Consider the following 24,235-nt stretch of genomic DNA (forward strand, 5'->3'; position numbering starts at 1 on the left):
TTAAAAGTCCCACCACATTCATTAGAATGTCAATTAAAATACAGGGCAGATCTGATGACAAATCGGCTGCTGTCCTCTGGTCCAAATGTAAAAAAACAATCTAGCAAAATGTGGTGCACAATAATTTGTATGAAATATGCACCACACACTGGAGGGCCCTCTGCCAGAGCAAGAAATCATGCATCAGAGGACTGGCCTATACTGATGAGTACCGAGGACTTCATCCTGTCTTCATGCCCGAAAGGAGGTACTCCGGGGTTGCTTAGCGGGCTTTACTAGAGGCAGATTATTATTTGTCACTTCCAGCCACTCGTCTTCCCATCGACATGACTCTGTACCACAACAGTGAAGTGACAGCATACAGGGGAATGGCACGCTGAAATAACTGAGGATCACAACACACCTCCTTGGCTGCTACATCTGCTCTTTTGTTCCCACCAGTACTCATGCACCCTGGTATGCAGCAGAAAGACACCTCCTCCTCCAGCTGTTTTAGTTGGAGGAGGGTGTCTTGGATATTCTAGACTACTTTATCTGCTGGGTACAAGTGTTGTAGGTAGTGGAGTCAGAAAATCAGAACAGATAAGGAATTTAGCGCTTTAAGCACATTTCACCTGCTATAGTGCCTGCAAGATTATATACAATTACACACCAAAGATAGTAAAGCCTTAAGGCAGCCAGATCTTGATGACAATCAGCGAAAACAACAGAGCAACCACCAGACTCCTCCTGTTTTGATCCATCTGTAAAGACAGATGAAAAGTTGTGACACTGAATTAAAATGTCCTTAAATAATGTAATAAAAACATATGTAGGATTGCAACCTCTCCAGTACTGCACTATACCTAAAAGCACACTGGGCATCAGCAGTAACCGGGGTGGCAGACAGTTAAAACCCTGAATTTAGGGGTTGTAATTGTTCCACTACAAGTGATTCCAGCACATGCCGCACACAGATCCCAAATGGCCACATTGCTCATGGATGACTGGAAAAAAGGCATTCCAGAGGCAGATGAGCAACAGTATGGTAAGCAGGTGAATCTGAAGCTGCGAGAAGCCTGCATGCCTGATGCACCATGAGGAATTGCCGGCAGATGGTGTATGGCAGTTCTCCAGCCTCAGCACCGAGACTGGGTACAGAGCTGGTGCTGTAAGCACCTGTAGCCAGCCTAATCCCCTCATGGTGGATACCATCAATAACATTCAGGTAACAAGGCCTCACTGACCCCTACACTGCACATCCATAGTCTAGCTGTGAATGCACAAAAGCTCCATAAAACTGAAGCAGACACACCCTGTCTGGCCCCCAAGATCTGTGGCTAAGGTACTTTATGAGATTCAGAGCCTACTGCGTTCTGGTTTTCAAGTCTCACAGGTGTGGTAGTCATGACAATCTGAAGTCAAAAATGAGGTCCAGAAACCTCACTGAGTATTTAAAATGTAGAAAGGTGTCCATCCATAATATGGAAGTCAGATAAATTAAAAATACACACTTCACTGCAGAAAACTGAAAATCTGATTTTGCAGCCCATTCTTCTAACCTCCACACTGTAAGCTGCAGATGACAGTTCGCTGTTGCAGCACTGGAGGATGAACAGAAAACAGCAAAATCATCCACAAATGAGAAGCACTGTACAGGACTCCTTGCCGTGGACACAATACTGTTTATGGCTATGGCAAAGAGGGTAACACTTAAAACACTGCCCTGAGGAACATAATCCTGCTGTTCAAAACAGTCTTAACAGCACATCACCAACTCAGGACCTAAAAAGATCCTTATATGGGAAGGACCGTATGACGATGAGGAGGCAGCCACAAAAACCCATTTGAGGAAGTTGCACAAGAATAGCGTGTGTCCAAGTAGTGTCATACTGACATCAAAGAATATACTAAGATAGCGATTTTTATGAAGGAAAACCTGATGAATAGCCACCTACAGTAGGATCAAATTGTCAACAGTGGACCAAAACCTCCAAAATTCACACTGAGTGGCTAAAGAGTTGCGTGGTCTCTAAAACCCAGACCAGATGACAGTTACCCATTCAGACCTTGGTCTCTCCTACACAGCTCATTAAGTCGACGCTCCAGTAACTACTGGAACATGGGCAGTCCTTTCCCGGTTTGAGGAGAGGTAGCAGAATTGCCTCTCTCCAAAAGTTAGGATAGCTGCCTGCTTGCCATTTAAAATTAAAATATTCAAGGAGGATTTCCTTTGATGCTTCTGGTAAATGTCAAAGTATGCAGTACTGGATTTGGCAGTGATTGGATGTAGTGTCCTGAGTCTCAGACTGCCGATTCCAGCTCCCACGTGCAGAAAGGGCAGTTCTAAGACTCAGAATTGTGGGATCTGAAGTCCAACTTTCTCCTATCTGCAGCTATGTGGTATCTACATCTACATTTACATCCATACTTCGCAAGCTACCTGACGGTGTGTGGAGGAGGGAACCTTGAGCACCTCTGTCGGTTCTCCCTTCTATTCCAGTCTTGTATTGTTCGTGGAAAGAGATTGTCGGTATGCCTCTGTGTGGGCTCTAATCTCTCTGATTTTATCTTCATGGTCTCTCTGTGAGATATACGTAGGAGGGAGCAATATACTGCTTGACTCCTCGGTGAAGGTATGTTCTCGAAACTTCAACAAAACCCCGTACCGAGCTACTGAGCATCTCTCCTGCAGAGTCTTCCACTGGAGTTTATCTATCATCTCCGTAATGCTTTTGTGATTACTAAATGATCCTGTAAAGAAGCGCGCTGCTCTCCGTTGGATCTTCTCTATCTCTTCTATCAACCCTATCTGGTACGGACCCCACACTGGTGAGCAATATTCAAGCAGTGGGCGAACAAGTGTACTGTAACCTACTTCCTTTGCTTTCGGATTGCATTTCCTTAGGATTCTTCCAATGATTCTCAGTCTGGCATCTGCTTTACCGACAATCAACTTTATATGATCATTCCATTTTAAATCACTCCTAATGCCTACTCCCAGATATTTTATGGAATGAACTGCTTCCAGTTGCTGACCTGCTATATTGTAGCTAAATGATAAGGGATCTTTCTTTCTATGTATTTGCAGCACATTACACTTGTCTACATTGAGTTTCAATTGCAGTGAAATGCTGGATCATGGCTGCCATCAGCAGCAGTCGCTGCAAAATTCTCTGCCATCATCTGAGCAATGTCTCCAGGTGCTGTTTGGAGATAACCCTGTTCATCCCACTGCTTTTGGTAAACGACTGCGTTTACCAGAAATCCTCCTGACCACTTCTGATACTTTTGTAGAAGAAGTGGAAAGTTGGCTGAGTCCAGGAACACTTGTCATGACCTTTTCTTGCTCTCCTTGGTTCTTTAGACCTGAAAGGCTGTGAGGTTGTCTGCTGTTGGGCAGTACTTAAACCATCAGAGAGTTGCATGCCTGTCCCAGTTTGCTGTACAGCATTCATCAAACCAAGGTACAGGTTGCCTCTTAAGATGACCTAAGGACTTTGGGATGGGTAAGTCAGCTGCATGATGGATCACTTATGTGATGCGGTCCACCCATTCCTGGTCACTGTTGCGGTGTTCAAACATAGCCAGCTGGCTGAACAGTGTCCAGTTAGCCCTGCTGATTATATACTTCGGTTGCTTCTGTTCAAGCAGTCCTCCATCCAGTAGATGAATCCACAGTGGGAAGTGGTCACTGCAATGAAGGTCATCAGTTGCTTCCCACTGTGCTGAGTCTGCAAGGGCTGGAGAGCAGGCAGACGGACAGACAGACCTGTCTGAGGATGACTGAGTAGCAGCCAAGAAATGAGTGGGACCGCCTGTGTTAAGAATGCCCAGCGCCTAACACATCATGAGGTTCACAAAGTTTTGATCCTTGGGGCAAGCACAGCCCGAGCCCCATAAGGTAGTATGGGCATTGAAATAACCAAATAGGAGAAACAAGTGTTGCAGATGTGCAGGGAGAGCCTCAGAGGCTATTGCATCCAGTTGAGGTACGTACAGGGAGCAGATAGTGATTTTCTGACCCACATGAACAACAACAGCTACTGATTGTATGCCAGTAACCAAGGAGAGGGCAGAGGAGTGATGTGCATTATTGACAAACACAGAAACCCCACCGCCTCTGACTCTTTCCCCAATCAGGTCATCCTATATCTCCGTAGCACAATGGTGTCAGTGGCTTTGAAATGTGTTTCGTGCAAATACAAGTACAGGGGGTGTGCCTGTGCCAGGACTTTCAGTTCCTCCACATGCATCCTGAACCCATTTATGTTTCACTGTAGTACGGGAGCCATTTATCACTGGGCTTGCACTTTCACCCTGTCTTTCCGCTGGGGTGGGGAGCCTGCAACAGAAGGACATTCAGCCTTGGGGCAAGATGGTTGCCCTGGGCAGACTTCGCACTCCATCAGCTCTGATGCAGAAGCAGCAGAACCATAAAGTCAAATGATATCAGCATGGTTTGACAGTCTATCGCCCGGTTTCGCCTGCAGTGGAAGCTTCCCATTCACTTTTTTGGTCTAGAATGACTTTGTAGGAGCTGCTATAGCAACGGTGTTGGCAGTGCCAGATTTCTAACCAGACTCTGCCTTTGGAAGCAGTAGGAGCTCTGCAACTGTATCTTTATTTGATGTCCTCAGGAGGGCTATGGGGACTGAAACAACTGCAGCTTGTCAAGTGCACTGACATATACAGGTGTAAGTGCTGACACTACCGCCCTCCATTTGTGTAGAAGAACTGACTGTCAATATAGGCTTTTCAAAGGCCGAAGCAAAAGATACAGTGTATGTGGGATGCTGCATGGCTTTATACATCTTTTTGGCCTCACCGCATGGGATGTGTTCCAATGTTTTAATCTCCTGTATCTGCCTTTATTTAGAAGGACACTGCAGTCCCTACCTCAGACAGGATGACCCCCGGAGCAATGTATGCACTTCGGAGGAGAGGTGCAACCAACTCCGTAAAGAGCAGCCTTGCTACATTTTTCCACATGTGGCTTCAGCCTTACAATCTAAGGTGGTGTGCCCAAAGTGCTGGCATTTAAACTATTGCTATGAGTTGGGGATATAAGACCCCACGTTTTCGTAAAGGAAACCTGCCTTGAAATGCTCTGGGAGTTTTGCACTACTGGCGATAAGGATGAAGGAATCAGATTTTACAAGATCCACATCCACTCACTTCAATATATTTTGCACATCAACAATCCCTTCTTGAGCCCACTCATCTTTTCAGTTCCTCCTTGGGAATAACAACCACGTCTCTACATGATACACCTTCGCTATAGTTCAAGGTGTTGTGGAGCTTCATCTCTATACCATATTCCCTGAGGCACATAACTTTCCAGAGGTTTGTTGCTTGTTGAGAACTAGTAGTTTCAACCAACAGTTTTCCATTATGCAATCAATTGACAGATTTCAGAGTACCTTTGATTCCTTCTGAATCTTTTTGAATATAAAAAGGTGATACATTCTCAAAGCTGCCTTCCTTACATTTGGAAATCAAAAAACACATTTCGACCAGCAGTGTGCATTCTGTTACTATTCCCTGAGGAACTTAGTGTTAAGTCCTGAGTCTGGAGGACTGGCTACACAAAGCCTCTTGTAAGATTGGGTGTTGGTACCCACCAGTGGCCAATCCATTCCACTAGGAGGAAGAAGAGAAAATTTTGAGGGTTCCATCTTGGTCCCACGAGCAGATAGGGAGACGAAAGCCCTGCATGCCTTGGCAAGACTTATACAGCTGAGGTGTAGCAGGTTCCCCAGACGTTGCCCACTAATGACTGTTCCACCTCAACAGCCATGCATCTCATTGGTGTGCAGCACACCACCAGGAGCCTGAGGGATTTTTATAGGGACTTTTAGCATCCTCGCAGTCCGGGCAAACAAGCCAAGATCCCCATTCGCTGTGACACACGATGTTCTACCGCCACACTGCACAGTGGTCGCTGAACCATGCCCTGCGCTTACGGTGACAGAGGACTGGTGTTGCTTACCAGTCCCAGCTCAGGAACCCCAGGGTCACCAAACCAGAACCCACAAAATGAATGCTAAGCCCCTGAGGGCATCATTGGAATTGGGACAATGTCGTGACTCATCCAAGAAAATGATACTTTCACAGTGATATCTGAAATGGATGGTTTATTTCTACAACATTTGTGAGAAAATACCACAAGCTTCAGGATATACATGAAAATCTGACACCACCATTTTTTTGAGTCAGTTCAAGAGAAACAAACTCTCAAGCCACTAAAACAATGGCTTATGGTTCAAATGAGAACACAAGCTAGTTTTCTGTAACAACAAACAAAATGAAGGCACACTTTGCTATCTGTTTCTTTATGACTCAAGACAATTTCTCAAAAAGAAAAATAATTGATACTCCAGTTTTTGCAATACAACACCATTGACATGATTCACAGCTGTCTCCAAGTATTTGTTCTTTCCTTCCAATTCACCAGAATTACTAAATGATTAACTGAGAAACTTAAGGCCTGTCATTTTGCAATTGTTCAACAGATTTCAAGGCTTATATTTTCCACGAAAAATATCAATACTGATGAAACTTAAGGGCAAATTTTCATGTGTTTAGTACAATCCATCAAAGAGTTAGATTTGGCACAACGATACTTAATGTATGTTCAACAGAAAAGGGAACTGTTATAATCTGAAGATATATACAGAAAAGGAGAAGGAAAGTGGTAATATGGCTTTCAAATTTACAACCACTGAAAAGACTGTGTGTAAAATGTTTGCAGGTCTGTTTGGGGAGTGGAGAACTATTTACATGGAGAATCGGTACATCTCCTGCAGCATGCTGAGCAGAACAACTCCCACTATTGAGACCATAAAACCAAAATAGAAAAATACGCCACTTCAGTTCAGTGGAACTTGGCTGAGGAACGGTGAATTAACATTTGCATTAGCCATTAACATTCTCACTTTAGAATAGCACACTTTATAATAGATTATTTTATACAATGTGCAAGAAAAAAAAGAACAATGAAGTGTAAACCACATTTTTTATTGGTACAATCAAGGATTGGGTGGAGTTGACATACTCGTACATGAGAAAATACACTGATGAGCCAAAAAATTTTGACCACTGGCCACTGCAAGATAGAACACCTCCTGGTGGTGTTGTAGGCACATGTCACAGTAAGAAAAGATTGTAAGTAGAACAGAGAAGAATGAGCAGTCCTTACATTGAAGATATGGGCCACAAATATGGAAATCCACTGATATAAGTGGTTTTGACAAAGGATACATTGTTGTGGAAATGTGGCTGGAAATGAGACTCTCTGGAATGGGGAAGCTGGTCATCTGTTGGTTTACTATTGTCATAAGCCCCTATGGAAAGAGGTTGAAGGATTGTGGAACAATGAGTAGACCACATGGTATTGGATGACAGTATCTCATCGCAAAATGTAGAGGTCGGCGGATCCTCCATTGTGTAATCCAAGAAAGACTACAATGCTGGGGCAGGCATAAGTGATTCAGAGGACACCGTTCAAGGGCCATTGTTGAACATGGAGCTCTACATCATATGACTCCTATGTGTTCCTGTGTTGACCCAAAGACATCATCTGTTATGATAGCAGCGAGCACAGTATCACCGAGTTTTCACCATGCATCAATAGAAATGTGTTGCGTGTCAAATGAATAGCATTTCTTGATACACTCGGTCGGTGGTTGGGTTCTTATACACCATCATCCAGGCAAATGGCTGCAGGAAAAATGCACCGCAACACAATGCAGGCCAGTGAGGGCAGAGTTATGCCATGGGGTACATTGAGATGAGCTTACACGAGGTCCGTAGTGGTAATCAAAGGCATCATGACAACAATGAACTATGTGAAAATTGTTGCAGACCACCTGCATCACTTCATGCTACAACAATACAATGTCGTGTGACAACGGCCTCCCGTCGGGTAGACCATTCGCCTGGTGCAAGTCTTTTGATTTGATGCTACGTCAGCGACTTGCGCGTTGACTTAATGCTTGAAGCCTCCAGCTACAGTGATGACATCTTACAGCAGGAAACTGTCTGATTTTAAGGCCAGAATGATGCTACAGTTGTCTGAGGGGCACTATAGTGAACTCACATTGATGTCTTGGCCAGTAAATATGCCTAATCTGTAGCCATTGGAACACATATTGGGCACCAGATGCACATGTGTCTCCCTTAATTTGTGGGAATTGCTTGACCTGTGCATAGACAATCTGAGCCACATTCTTCTAAAATCCTGTCAAGGAGTTTAGAATCCATGCCAAATAGAATCTCTGTTGTACCGTGTTTGAAAAGTAGAACAACACATTATTAAACATGTTGTCATAATGTTTTGTCTCATCAGTGCATGTCGCTTAGTATAAGACATTGTAACATCCAATGCAAGAGTCATCCACCATGTAGTGATCGCAGCACCCAAGAGGATGACATCTACTAAGTTCTAATTCAATGAGGCCATTCATGACTACATCTTTAAAGTACGACCAAGCATAGCTAAAATCCACTAAGGCCACAAGGCAAGAGTCAGAGTAATTTTCTAGTGAAAACAAGACTGACTTAGTAGGTAATTGCTCCCCCTAGAAGATGCAAGGTCTGTTATAATCACAGTGACCTCTGAAAATCGTCTTTTGAATGTAGCAGGCAAACTTTCCCTTCATGTATGCAAATGCTTCATGGTGTACTATACACAATTGTATTATGTATTAATATTTGTGGTACTACAGGGTGATTTTGTGATGATGTTTATAAACTTTCAGGGACGATAGAGAAAGGTAAATATAACAATCTGAGGTAAAGGACATTAGTCTGGAAATGACTGAGTTCAAAGGTGTAAGTGAAAATTACTCAAGTTCTGCTGTAGCCTCACGCAGCTCTCAAAGTCAGGCTCCCAACTACCTGTTCACAACATACAGAATTCCTGCTGAATACTCCCCAATGCCCTCAGATAATTTACACTGTTGGTGGACTAGTAACGGCATGTGTAACTTGATGTCGTGAAGACCTTCACAAGCTGCTACATTTATAACAATTGTTGAAATTGGTGTACCCCACTGTCAATGCAGGCATGACTTCATAGCACAAAGTTCTGTTGTACCCATTCTAAAATCCCCAGTGTCATTTGAACAATGTCACAGACAGCAAGAATTGTTGCCAAGAGTATGTCTCTGATAAACAATACGTACAATGATACATTTAAGCTGAGAGAAGGAAGGAGAAACACGCCTAGTATGTAATCACTGACAATGCCTGCCCACACATTGACTGATAATCTGGGTTGATGGCTTTTCAGAACTGTAGTGTGGGGATTCTCACTGGCCAAACATTACTATTGTGACTATTTAGCACTCCGTCTCTGGTGAAGCAGGCTTCATCTCTTAAAAGTACATACACGCGAATGTGAAGATTGACTGTAATGAACTGCAAGAACCATTGGCTGATCATGACATAAGCAGGAGTCAAAGCATACATTTGCTATGGATGACAGGGTGTAGCTGCAATTCCTGTAATATGCACTACACATTAATTTTATGTGCAACTGATAGAGTGCTGATTGCAGGCATCTTATCCACTAGAATAAGCACTGTGTCTTCTACATATGTGTAGTTCGTCATTCTCCTCGATCACTATACTGTGGTACCAACTGCCCTATTTCACTCAATCGCTAGAACAATCATGGAAACATGATGTGAGCTGGATGTCTTCTATGTAGATATTTGGCCCTGTATGACCTTTCTGCCACTCTGTTGTTTCCATCTGCTTGTCCATGCACGAAAATGATTTCTGCAAGTTCCGTCACTGGGTACAATCCATTTGGTTAGTGCTGATCAACATTAGTACTTCAACTTGTAAACACAGACTGCAGTCTATTACAGTACATACATGGCTGAACAGGATTGCTCATGTCAGTACACAGTATGCTATCTGCATACATCTCTACATCTATGTGCTCGTCAGGATTGCCTACCATTCGACCTTAGCAACAACAGTACCGGTACATGTATTTTACTGTCAGAGGTATCAGAATGATTTTCATTTATTAGTTTCAATTCAAGTCATTTCCAGACCAGATCCCTTACCTCAAACTGACAATTTACTTTTCTCCATCATCCCTGAAAGTTGATATCATCATCACAGAATCACCCTGTACAGCTACTTAGAACAAATATATTTGTTAGTGTTTTGTAAATAGTTAAGTACGTGTGAAAAATATAACTGTCTGACAACAATAAAAGTAATCATACAGTAAATTTTGTTTCAAAAATCATACATGAATTAATTAAATATCTAGCTAATTAAATTAGTGTTCCACATCAGAATCTTTTCTTTTGCAAGCAATGTGCCTACTGACTGAACTTCTGTGAAGTTTGGGAGGTAGGTGAGACGTACTAAAAAAGATGTGAGAACAGATCCTAAGTCACATCTGGATAGCTCAGTTGATAGGTGCTCTGCCTGCCGAAATTAAGATCACCTGTTTGACTCCCGGTATGACAAATAGTTTTAATCTGCCAGAAAGTTTCAAGTTTAAGGATACATGATTGTTCACTGCATCCATCCAGTCTTGTCTGGATTCTCCTAAACCATTCCAAGAGAAAGTCACAATAGTTAATACTAATAGGCCATATATGACAGGTTCCCCCTTCCTTACTCATTTTTAAAATTGACAAAATGTTGCAATGGTACATCATAACTTTATAATTCTGCTATGACAGTTATCAAGAAGTTCTGTGAACACCTAGTGGCATTTTTGTCATGAAATTACAAGCCTAATGAACATATGGTAAACAAATAAATAAGTGACATGCAAATGACTATTTGTTTGAAGTTCTGCAAAACCTGCTGCAAAACAATTGTACTGATTTCAACACAGGGGAGGAAAACTAAGTGTAGATTAGACTGAACAGGCTGGTAGTGACGTCACTGGTTTCCAATCAGAATACTGGTTAAATGCGGCTCTCCATGCTCAATCCTCTGCAAAAAATACTGAAAGCTAAATCTACTTGTACTTGTTTACAACACTTAGGCTTGCTCAGCTTCTGCGATACTTGGGTGGTTCGAAAAGTTCTCGGATCACCCTGACAGGTCGGCACTAGCACAATGAGTTTTTCACGTGATATCCACTGGACTGTTGCCTGTAAATACGTGCCACGTCAGTGCTCTTGGAAGAGCTGAGGTGGTGGTAACGTGGTTCTGTTGTTGTTTCTGCATTGTGATTTGCGAAGATGGAAAAAAATTGAGATTCAAGCAGTGATTAAGTACTTTGTGAACAACGGTATGAAAGCAAAAGACATTCATATCGATTTCCAGAATACACTGGAGGGACTCTGCTCCTTCATATTCAACTGTTGCCAAGTGGACAAATGAATTTAAATTTGTTTGGGAGAGCTTAGATGATGAGCCGCGCAGTGGTAGGCCAGGATGTGTCACTACTTCAGAAATCATTGCAAAAGCGCACAAGATGGTCATGGAGGATAGCCAATTGAAAGTGAGTGAAACTGCTCATGCTTGCCAGGTATCATCTAAAAGGGTATATCACATTTTAACTTAGGAATTAGAAATTAAAAAATTATATGCAAGATGGGTGCTGCGACTTGACGCTGGATCAAAAACGCAAGAGAATGGACACATTGGAACAATGTATGGCCCATTTTAGGAGAAATGAAAAACAAAAGTCAAAGCAGTCGAAACATGCTGATTCTCCAGCCCCGAAGAAAGCATAGACAATTCTTTCAGTGGGAAAGGTCATGGCATCAGTGTTCTGTTTGTAGATTATTTCCCCACTGGGCAAACAATTACTGGAGAATACTATGCTAACCTCCTGGACAAATTGCAACAAAAGATATGTGAAAAACGGCAAGGTATAGCAAGGAAGAAAGTCATCTTCCATCAAGACAATGTGCACATCTACACATGTGCCATCGCCATGGCAGACTTACACGAGCTAAGGTATGAATTGTTGCCATACCACCTTCTTCACCTGATATAGTTCTATCATACTTCCATCTCTTCCCAAAACTGAAAATATTTCTTGGTGGATGAACATTCACTTCAAATGAAGAATTGATAGCCAGAGTTGACAACTGTTTCTCAGGTTTGGAGGAAACTCTTTTTCAAGATAGGATCAAGGCACTGGAACATTGTTGGACAAAGTGCATTAATCTACAAAGAGACTACATTGAAAAATAAAAAAATGTTTCAGTGATGTAAGTACTTTTTTTCTATTCCGTTCCGAGAACTTTTCAAACCACCCTTCTACAGACTGATCTATTCAGAAACTTGGCTATGGAGGAGAAAGAGTTGTCAACCAGATATGATTGCGGCTTGTGTCTGAAGTTAGATTTTTCACATCACTGTTCACTGTTCACAGATTTTTACAGCCGAATACCTTAAACTCCTGTCATGCGGCACAAAGGCTGAGTGAATGATGGTGTAATATATCATTTCTCCTATACATTTATTTGTGAACGTAACTTTTTTAATATTACTATGTACATCAAAAACAACACACACTGATGTAATCAATTTGTGAAGAGAAGAACACCATAAAACACTTTAATTCATTGTTCACACTCTTTTGGAAATTGTGGGCTGTACCTGTCTTCATGTAAACCAGTTCGGACATCTTTCACTGCTGCATATCCACAAGGAACGCGAGCGTACTTCTGCAAACTACGAAGCACTGAACGTCCTACTTCCAAATAATATGGATCTCCTGTAGCCCTGTAGAGGAAATAGGTAGACTCCAGAAATTCTGGCCTCAGAGGATGCTGCCCCCAATGGACCTATAAATACAATGCATAAAAAAAAAAAACATGGAATTTCACAATACATAATACTTATGCATCAAACACTGTAATGTTCAGATGTAAAATGAAGCTTAAATGATGAACACATGTCGTACAAATTGTTCTAATCACCACTACCAAGTTTTTCTATCAAGAACAAGGTATAAACGGGGAAAAACGTAAAAATATAATTTGTTCTCTATTTACTCACATTAAAAGGTGAATTTAAGTGCTTCATTTGCATGAACTGATGATGGTAACAAAAGTCTGGCTGTTTCTAAATCAAAACATACATCTATTGAGCTAGATACGAAGCTACGAGCCATCATATTTCTAAGCACATCTAGAGTATGAACTTTATGTTCTACACTGTTGGCACTTTTTAAGTGACTTTCATTGGATTTATTATGCAATAGTGGCTGCTACAAATGCACTCATGAAATAATGACTACTGGAAGTAACCATACACCTGCATTTTCTGAAGTAGAAGAAATGACACAAAGTGGCCCTAGGTAAGATAGAACTTCTAATTATGATATGAAAAGACAATGGAAGAAACACTAAGCAATACCAAGAGTAAGAATTATCAGCAATCTTATGCAGTTCACTGCCCATGCAATATAGCAAGAGACCAATGTAATGGCCCATGGAAGGGTCCCAAGACAATGCACGACTGTTGAGATTATCTTTTAGAGTTTTCCAAAAACTTTTATACACAAAATACTCCTCATAATCATTGATGTAACAAGAACCAAAATGTAACATTTAATTACTGGATAGCAGCTTTCAGTGTGTGTAGTTTACAGTGCTGCTTTCGCCTTATATGACCCGATGGCACTTTCAGTCGGCTATAGTCGTCGTTACGAAGCAAGCTGTGATATTTTTACTTCCCCTCTTGTTTTGCCATCTGCCTCCTTAAATTCATGTTTTCACTTTTGACTAATTACTATTAACATATGTGAATATAATCTGCATTTCATAAAAGACAAAGATGGCCCTCAGTTCTGAAGAACATAACACCATACATAATTTTGTGCTTAGTTTTATGTATGTAATTGATTTTCTAATTTATTTTGACTATTTCTGATTAGTATCTTTCATTATAGGGTGAAGGCAGCGATTGTTTCATAACTTAAATTCTATTGTTGACTTATAAACAAATATAAATTCTGTACTAACTATAAATATTTGGAAGACAAAATACTAGTTATCTTGAAGCATCTATTTGGCTATATTTGAAAACATATTAGCAAAGCCAGCCATTAATTAATTCCAAAGTAATTAAGTAATAATTAATTGAAACCCTCAGCTACCAACAGGTGTTGTTGACATACCTTGATAGGACAGCTGAAAATGTGAGCCCTGATCGGGACTCAAACCTGGGATCTCCTGCTTACATGGCAGACGCTCTATCCATCTGAGCTACCGAGGACACGGATGAATAGTGCGACTGCAGGGACTTATCCTTTGCACGCTTCCCAGCAGTTGCGCTATTCATCTGTGTCCTCGGTGGCTCAGATGGATAGAGCGTCTGCCATGTAAGCAGGAGATCCCAGGTTCGAGTCCCGGTCGAGGCATACATTTTCAGCTGTCCCTATCAAGGTATGTCAACAACACCTGTCGGCAGCTGAGGATTTCAATTAATTATCATTTATTCTAGAGAAGTTGCACGGTCATCCATGGTATCTGTTCTTTCGAGAACAGTTACTATCTTCGTATCCAAAGTAATTACCAGTTTTGTCAAAAGTATTGTTTGCGTAACTATATATGTTAATTTCATGATTTAAACAAATAATTCAGCCTAACTCTTGCAGTAGAAGAAGCTGTTAAAAAGACGCAATTTTTTGATATATTCAGTTAATTGAACTAAGTAAGTTTTAATTGTAATTTCTGTAAATTTAACTTCGAACAATGTGTAGTTTCAGTACCTATTATTGTGATGATATATAAGGGCCCAAATTTTGGTCACGAGACAGTCAGTCCACAGCCGAATTTCATATGAGGAACCTATGTTGGTTAGAACGACAACAATGTGTCAACTTAGCATGTAATAAGTGTTACACAATTAGGCTCTCTGTTCAAAACAGTGACAGTGTTTGCTCCATACATACCTTTCTATTCTTCGAGAACTGTGGACTTTGTGGTTAGGTTTTTACTGCTCACAGATACTCAACAGGTAACTATTGTAGCAGTGTGTCGATGTTCACCTGCAATCTATTAATGAGGCTTATGGAAAGTTAAAACAATAGTCCACTGGCCATATAACTGTGTAATATTGGGGGGTTGTGAACAGTGTACGTAAGAGAGTGTGAAACGCAAATGTGCATCTATCGGATACAATATTTACACTAGGCAGTAGTTGCACTTCCACCCCCCAATTTTACAGTCAGTACCTTGACAGCGAGGACAACAAATGAAGAAATAAAGTGGGTGAGCACTGGCACATTGTGTCACATAAGAAAGCAGTGGTAGGGCGAGGCATAGTGGCAAGGAGTAGTGTAACATGTGACACTCCCGCCAACAGCATCATTCTGCCTGTAGCACACACACTGGGTGGGTATGTAGAGCATTAAGACTGAGACCTGTTTAAGTGACAGAAGCGACCAACAGTGAGTGAGGGTTGCACGTGTGACACTCCAGCGACAGGCGTTAGCACAGGGTGATATGAAGTTTCACTGGGTGGTATGAAGTTTCACTGGGTGGTATGAAGTTTCACTGGCGGACCTGTGTGTGAGTGACAAAATCCAACTACAAGATGGCTATTAGAGCTGACCAGGTGTTTCTATAAATGGCACGCATAAACAGTAGACTATTATAGCTCAAGAGTAAGATAAAAAAAAAGTTAGCTTTACTTATGGACCTACAGCGAAAAAGGAGCAGTGTGCATAAAATTTACAATGGGAGGAACCTTCATGGAGAAGTTCACAATTTGTATCATCATTAGTGAAGATCAGCAGGCAAATTCTTTGAATGTACATGGATGAGCAGAGATACATTCAACTATCTCATCAATGAATTAAAGACAAGTGTTTCTAACATGACCTTGAACTTTCAACAACCTATTTGCAGAAGAATGACTGACTAACATAAGGACGGAAAAATGAGTTACTTTTCCCACAATTTATCCATGGTACAGGGGTACTGCCTTTGCTAGTAATTTAAGTCATTGTAGGTCCTGGGTTCGGACCCAGTTACTTCTTATTGCATTAACTTATTAACGGACTCAATTACTACCCTATAACTTGTTCTGTGTACTAAGCTCTGTTTATACTCTTTACATTGCATTTTAAAGTATATTTTTAAGGTCTTGCCAAAGTACTTTGGCTTTAAGCATATACACACCATTTCCAGAATATCACACACATTAAATTCTTGACAAAACACATTGACCAATGATGAAATTTTACTGATGTTTGATTGTTGTGAATGTATTTCATCAGCAATCAATGTTACGACCAAATGTTTCAATTAATTTAAATAGTCTGCATATATAAAGCATACAAAATTTTTGAAAAAGCTCAAACTTTTCATGAAATGGTTTGTCTAGAAGTAAGAAACAAAATAGCTTAGACACACATTTAATTCATATCATTTGCTGTGCATGTTTTTTCAGTATCATTCAAAGGTACGTCAAATGTTTCTCTAATCTACTGCATTTCATTTGCTGTACATGATTCTGACCTTCATTCAAAGGCATGTCAAATGTTTCTGTAATTATTTGTTTTAGAAAAGATCATGTCTTTTTTAATTTATTTCCAAATTTTATACAGAAGGCATGAACTTACTGACACCTCACATTTCTTCCTAGCGTCTTAAGTTCTCAAAATGTTCTAGACTCAGTACCTGCTATGAAAGAGCCTTTTTTACTGTCAAATATCACACCAACGTATCTTTTTATGTGCAAAATAGCTACGACTTGAAGAGATGAACTTTTTGAAACTTCATGCACAGAGCTAGCAGCAGCTGTCCATGAAATATTTCAATTTTCCATCAAATCACTAAGCTATCCTTAATTATCCTGATTACTTTCAAGCAATTACATTTTTTTCTGTAAAACAACTGTTCAAGCTAGTCACTCTGATATCCCATTTGTCCATTTCTTACCCTTTGTTTGGCTATGAAAATCTGGACAAAAACCCACTGTGTAACTTACAGGAAGCCTTGTTTTCACTTTGCTCAAACATTTTTGACCAAAATGTTTCACGTGTTAATTATATGGTGAAATACATCGTCTTTCATGTGCTGTCATTTGCCTAAAACCTCATTTCGGTATATTGAACTGTTTATGAAATATGATGATTAACTATACACAAAGTCTAAACAATGCATTTTTACCTCTGCATATTTTTAAGAACTTTGTGCTGCTTAGTTTCCTGCAGCACAGTAACTATGAGGAATAATGAAAAGAAATTTATACCCCTTTATCGAATTAAGCTATCATGCTGTAAGATGTGGCAGACTTACAATTTTTCACCAAAGAGCTCTCTGTAAATAGCTTTCATAGCTTCTGGAGCATCCACTCCAACGCTTCTGTGCTCCAGCAACAAGATTCAAGATTTCAAACATTGCCCATTGTAGTGAATGACAAGCAAGGAGACATATGTCGCTAACATAGGACAATCCCACAGCTACACCTGCAGTAGTGTTTTGTTGCCTGAAGCTGTTGGGAATTGCCAGTTACTTACATAGCATGCGGCCTTAGAGTTGATTTTCATGTTAGTTTATGTATGGTGATAGTACATAGCCACTATAGTGTTCTTTATAGGTGACCTAAGGCATTGTGACAAGTGTTATGGTAAGAACCAAGAGCAATAGTTTTCTGATTCTACTTGCAACAATCAGTAGCAGACACAGTGGCCTGGTGCAGCGCTCACTCATGTATTGCCAGTTACCAGGGTAAGCAATAGCTTACCAAGTGAGTTGGTGCAGTGGTTAGCACTCTGGACTCCCATTCGGGAGGATGATGGTTCAAACCCGCATCCTGCCATCCTGATTTAGGTTTTCCATGCTTTCCCTAAATTCGATTCAGGAAAATGCCACAATGGTTCCTTTGAAAGGGAATGGCAGCAAACTTCCTTTTCTAATCTGATGGGACCAATGCCTCACTGTTTGGTCCTATCCCCCAAATCAATCAATCAATCAACCAACCAACCAACCAACCAGCGGCTTGAGAATGAGGTGTCAGACAGACAGAAAGCACAATGCCAGCACCACAAATTATTCTCTCTCTCTCTCTCTCTCTCTCTCTCTCTCTCTCTCTCTCTCTCTCTCGTGTGTGTGTGTGTGTGTGTGTGTGTGTGTGTGTGTGTGTGTGTGTGTGTGTGTGTGTGTGTGTGCGCAACGTGCTGCCACATTCTCATGTGCACACCACTATAACAGCCTCTATATTGCAAATGAACAAGATTTAAATTACTGTAGTATGTTCTATAATGCGAACAGTACTGCACAATACTGAATAGGGAATTAAGTAAAATGTCTTTAGCTGGTAAATGGATTACTAATATTATGCATTTCAGGATAACCCATCATCAGAATGTCTGCCTCTGACAGTTGTGTATGTAACATGTAACTCATCTGTACAGCTTGATGTTTCTAATACCTGATGATGGGTTATTTTGAAACACACAATATTAAAGTCATGCATTCAACAGCTGATGACATTTTACGAAGTGACTTGTTTAGCATTTCTGCAGTACTGTTCCAATTATGTAGTATCTTCCACATAAATCCGTTCACAGGTCTTTATTGGCTATCCTCATTCGTTCTTTTAAACACTATGCACATTAAGGTACATGAAGAAATATTCTTAATACACAGCAACTCCTTTGTATTGATTCACTGGTTTTTCTGTAGTTATTATACATGTTTCTTTAGTTACCAGGGAACACAGTTATGTGAAATGCCTCACAAAGGCTGGCATAATAACGACTAGTAGTAAGTCACAATCACAGGCTTTTGTAAGTCACAGAATGTACACTATTCACATAAATCTTTGTTTTTATGTTCAGAAGATTGTACAAGGGAAGAGATGAAGTAAGCTCCAGTCGGCAGGCTCATTAGACGTGGCTGGGGTGAAGAGCACAAGAACACAGCACAATATTCTTATATGACTGCTAACAAGGAAAATGGAATACATTGTTAGTACAAACAAGGAACCCCCTGAATGCAAGTTTGTAAAAGGCCAATGATGTTTACGGCGTTCAATGCCCTACATATTATCTACCATGCAAACAAAATATTGCCCGCAAACGACAACAGGGCGCAGGCCTGGAAGTATCCAATGGTGAGCACAGCATAAGGCGACGGACCACAGTCGAACTGCTTAGTCGACGTTTAACCCACAAGAGTACTACAGTGTCAGTGGTTTTTATAGAAAACAGAGCAATGGCAACACTAAACAATGCAAACACTGCATTATATCTGCAACAACAGTTCCTGCAGTTAACATTTCATCAGAAAAGTCATGTAGTTATATCCTTGTTGAACAGGGCACCACAAATCCTGTCTCCAGTGAAATATAGTAAAGGACAATTGCTGTCCAAGGAGTGAAAAAAAAAATTATTTATTAACATATTTCGAATAAGTCCGCAGCAATATTATTGTTTCGTACATAAGAAAAACTATGGATATTCAATGGGGGACAAGGCACACCTATTACAAACACTGGTTTTTGCACATTTCAAGCAGGCTCAAAACAATTTACAGGATGTGCACAATAGTGACCTACTACATTACGCACATCAAACTGTGCATGGCATAGATTACAGTGATTTCCAGGGAAGCAGTGGATAGTTGCAAACAGTGTTGCAGAATTAGAAGATAATAATGAAATTTCAAACAAAGTGTCACCTTCATGATCCACAGCAAACTGCAGAATCGTTCCAAAAATTTGTACATAAGATAAACAAACTTATCCCATCATTCAGTAAGGAATTCGTTTTCAACTCTGACCAGTTGGGACTTGAAGAGGAAATGCAAATGAAAGGAGCCCTGGAAATTAGAGGTAACAAGAGAATATCATCCGAATAAACAAACATCAATGCCTTAACGCATTCATATACAATTACTGACAGTTAATCTGGATAGTAAGTTGGTTGGAAAGTTATTTACTGTGCTGTAAGAAGTTGGAGCTGCTCTGCCACCTATGATTCGTACTCAAGTGTGTGATCTTTCAATGGCAGTAGGGAATATTTATGTCACAGCAAGCGAGAGTGGGAAAATGGACATATGAGGACAACAACTATGGTATATTTTTTCCCCAACAGTTGGTCAAAATAACTTGCTTTTGCTTGATTCCTGGTCTGTGTACAAAACTCATAGTCCGTTAAGAGTATGCCACCCCTCTTGAAAAGTGGGTGACATTGCAACTCATACCACCTGGAACCACTGGACAAATTCAGCCTCTGGATATTTGTAAGGGAAAGTCAGTGTCATGATAAGTTCCATAACAGACTGTTTTGCATTTGGTTGCATGTCATCACATTCCAACATTTCACGTCACCCTGTTACACCAATATAATTCTATATGCATTCTTTAAGAGTAAATACCTAGTTGGATGTCCTGCACAATTTGTTGGAACTCGCAAGGAGTTTGCCTTTGATTTTGATAGCACAAATATTTGTCATCACTGGAGATGGATCATTGAAAAGTGTTCATGTTGCAAGTTAATAGTTTGTTTTGCACATTTCTTGAAAGTCGACGATGTCCACTTTGTGAAGTGTAATACATTCATCCCACAGAAGGTTGATCTCTGCATCTCCCAGACAGTTGTTTTCTGTCACATTTGTAATGTACATTGTGACTCACTACTAGCAAATGTATTTCCTGTCATAATGGCTAACACAACACTTTCAAATGAGCCTTACTGAAGACTGAACTTATGACCTCTCACTCAAGGTGTTTCTTGTAAGCATTTATAGAGTTAAAACTAATGTCCACATAATCAAAGTTTAAACTCTGGGAAGGAACTGTACTTGTGATACTTTTGATAATATTATCATTTCCAGTATAACTTGTTCCGCCATTAAATACTCAAAATATGACACAACAAACAAAAAAGAATTCTCAATAACTTCGTTCTGGTTAGCACTATATTGCCATTGCTTGATTGTGTAGGCTGGTAAATGTTTTATTCATTAGCAACCTTCAGAACTCTGCAGAACGACTCAGAAACCGTGAAGCAATAAGAAATTGTAAAAACAGTACACAGCTTAAACACAGATTTCAAACAATGAATGACTGAAATAAGCATTCATCCTGACAATGACTTTAATCAAACATCTTTTTCAATACCTGGAAATCAGTGGTGAATGCTTCTGGAATAAAATTATGTCTTTTCATCACTTGGTACAGCATTTCGTGTGTTTCCACAGCTGGTTTGATGTCGCCTTTTAAAACCTGTAAATATCAATACTTCATAACAGACAAGATTTCATCACAAATGTTGATTCAAACACAACTTCTTAGTTTTCAACAATATTTATAAGCTATCAGCAAACACAGTTTTTGTGACACATATCTTTATGAAATAACTGAAGCTGTAAAGATAACAACTCGCCAAATAGTTGAGGTCCTGAATCATTAACAGGCACATAAACAATACAGAGAATTTTACCATGTCATATCATCACATACTCCCAATCATCTGTCTGCCCCTCAGGAACCAGCTGGAAAGGATCAGCCCCCCACCCCCTGAAGAAATTACCCACTGTCATCCCAGACTGAAACAAATGAACCATATCCTTCACCATGGCTTTGACTATTCGTCGATGTGGCTGGAAATGAAAATCATCTTACTTACAATCCTTCTCACCCTTCCCCATGTCATATTCCTCCACCCACATATAAATTACAGCCTTGCTGCCATATCTGGCAGTTTTCTGTAACATGGGTGCATTGTGATCCACTGATGCCAACACATGGTTTATGAGTTGCAAAGAGAATCTGCTGTCGTCAGTTTGTCAAGGGCTAGGGGTGCATAAAAATGTTATGTTGAATGAGGCATTACAAAAATGCTGGATTGGACTGATGTGTGCATGCAGGAAACAGAGGCTACAAGGAACCAGCTGTGGCATTTTTAAATTAATAAATTAGCGGCTGGCATTCAATTTTGACTGGATTATTTATGAAAAATCATTATTTTTGTAGAAGTGAGAAAATGATAACCAAAATAGCAAAAAGAAATATTGAGACAAATGATGTGTAGGCATTGTTACAAGAACATAAAACACACAGGTTTCTTTTGAGTAGCTCCCTAACATCAACTACGTGACTTGATTACCAATATTTCAGGAGTGGAAGGAGAGGATGTTTAGATGTGTTCTCAAGTTTGCACTTAAAAAGCAAGCATGTGAAGCAATGAAAAAAATTGGCTTTTTCACTTTTTCAAGATGGCTTGGTCCTGACTGTCTTCACTAAAATGGAAATCATAAAGTCAATTTAATCACAAACATTTGTTGTAACAGGAACCAATCTACGACAATGTCTAGATCTACATCTAATTCTGTTTTTTAACAACATCCAAAAACTTCAAGTAATTTAGTGCTACTGTAGAAGATTATAATAAAATATACCTGCAATCCAGGCCAAAATGCTAACAGTGCATCCATGAAATTTCGAGTGTTTGTATGTGGACGGTGCATATGAACATCAAGCAACAGTGGACCTTGGCTAACATATTTCATTACAGCAGAATAGTGCTGAAAGAAAGAACAAAAAATTACAGACACTCTTCACAATTTTTGGAAGTAAAAATAACAGACAAAATGAAGATCGTTATATGTTCACAACATAACAGTTTTAAAATACCAGTATCACTGCACTCAACTAACAAACAGTTCGAAGACATGTCAAGCAAGGTACTTCAACTGTGCAATACCATTTTCCATCTTTCTTTACCAACTTTCAGATGATTAGTAATCTCATTGTACTGAATACATAATCAGCCAACAGTTCATTGCCTTCACAGTATTCAGTAAAGAATTTTTCTAGCAAAATCAAAATTAATTTTTAACATAACTTATTAAATTAAATGTTTAAAAGACTCAGTTTTGTTTTCAATGTGAAGGTGATTCATACCATATCAAACTATAACAAGCAAAAATATTTAATTCATACTGCCTGTTATATTAGCTTGCATTAGATACAGACCCCGAGATGTTCAGCAAGTATAAATTTTAAATGACTGGAAGCCACATTCCAATCAACATAACTTCAGTGCTGCAAACATCTTTTGGGGGAAGGTTTGTCCATTGTGCGCAGAAGGCTTCATGCTAACGAGACTTTTTGTGCCACTGTATGTCACAAAAAGTCAAACATATAAATAACAAACCTATCTGATAAGACAAATAAGACCACAACAATACAAGTTTATCAACCCAGGTGAAATTAACCTTTCACTGAGATTAATATTAAACTTATTATAGTTACGCAATTACTTTCAACAACACAGATAATCTGTAAAATTAAGTTACAATCACTTGAAAATATGAAGAACTTCAACGAAGGATAAGACAGCAGAGACAAGTTAAGAGTAGAATCCCATTGCTGATTTCCTCTCAACATGTAATGCCTACTGTAGATCGAAGTACTTGGCGTGTCCCTTGACTTGGGAGACTTCATGTCATCCAAATATTTTCCTGTCTTCTTTCAGATGGCACAGCCACAGATCACAAAATTTAGCACTATTTTAAGATTTAAATATTTTATGCCAGTCTATGGTTTCCTGGTCAATCTTTATTTGGTTCTCCACTATATATTTGGATTCTAAAAATAAATTAAAGTTTCAAAGACAAAATACGAACCTTGTTGAAACGACCAAGATATCGTTCATCACCCAGCAAAATATAAGCTTTCAGGCAGTATTCATAATAAGAATCAATTCCCGCTCCAACACCAGAGTCACGACGTACCCAGTCGCCTGAATGAATGTTTAAAACTGTACCCATAAGGTCTGAACTTCTGTGTCTCAATTTCCAGAGTTCATCCATGGCTCTGTGTGCTTTTTCCTGTAAACATTACAAACAGAACAAAATTACATGGTAGGGAGGGACGGAGGGAGAGAGAGAGAGAGAGAGAGAGAGAGAGAGAGAGAGAGAGAGAGAGAGAGAGAGAGAGAGAACTAGAAGTAACTGCTGTTCTTTACATAACAATGGTAGCATTCCAAAGAAACAATGTCAAAGGATATGAGCAGAGGGTTGTCAGTCAGTTGTTGATTACAGATATTTAACTGCTGGTAGTCAAATGTCTATCACATTAAGACCAAGAAATTGAAGTGCAATTAAAATAACCATGGAATGGAACTGGGCGAAGAAGTTACAAGCTCTATTATTGACAAACTGGCTTTAGAAGAACAATAATAAAACCCACCCATGACAATTAATAAAAACTAGTCTCATCCACTCAACCAACTTTAAAATATCCAGCAACAGATATACAATATTCAAATAATCACTACACCTGTTGGGAA

General features: G+C 39.9%; 1 protein-coding gene across 1 annotated transcript in view; it reads right to left on the bottom strand.

Annotated features, from left to right (window-relative positions):
- LOC124796335 (ER degradation-enhancing alpha-mannosidase-like protein 3) overlaps window positions 1-24,235 on the bottom strand; it is a 228,558-nt gene that overhangs the window by 95,834 nt on the left and 108,489 nt on the right. The window contains exons 8-11 of the mRNA XM_047260471.1: window positions 23,571-23,774; window positions 22,341-22,466; window positions 21,061-21,165; window positions 12,577-12,764 (exon numbers count right to left, since the gene is read on the bottom strand). Of these exons, the coding sequence (XP_047116427.1) occupies window positions 12,577-12,764; window positions 21,061-21,165; window positions 22,341-22,466; window positions 23,571-23,774 (623 nt within the window). The remainder of the gene's footprint in view (window positions 1-12,576; window positions 12,765-21,060; window positions 21,166-22,340; window positions 22,467-23,570; window positions 23,775-24,235) is intronic.

This window comes from Schistocerca piceifrons, chromosome 4, assembly GCF_021461385.2.
Source record: "Schistocerca piceifrons isolate TAMUIC-IGC-003096 chromosome 4, iqSchPice1.1, whole genome shotgun sequence".
NCBI classification, from domain to species: Eukaryota; Metazoa; Arthropoda; class Insecta; order Orthoptera; family Acrididae; genus Schistocerca; species Schistocerca piceifrons.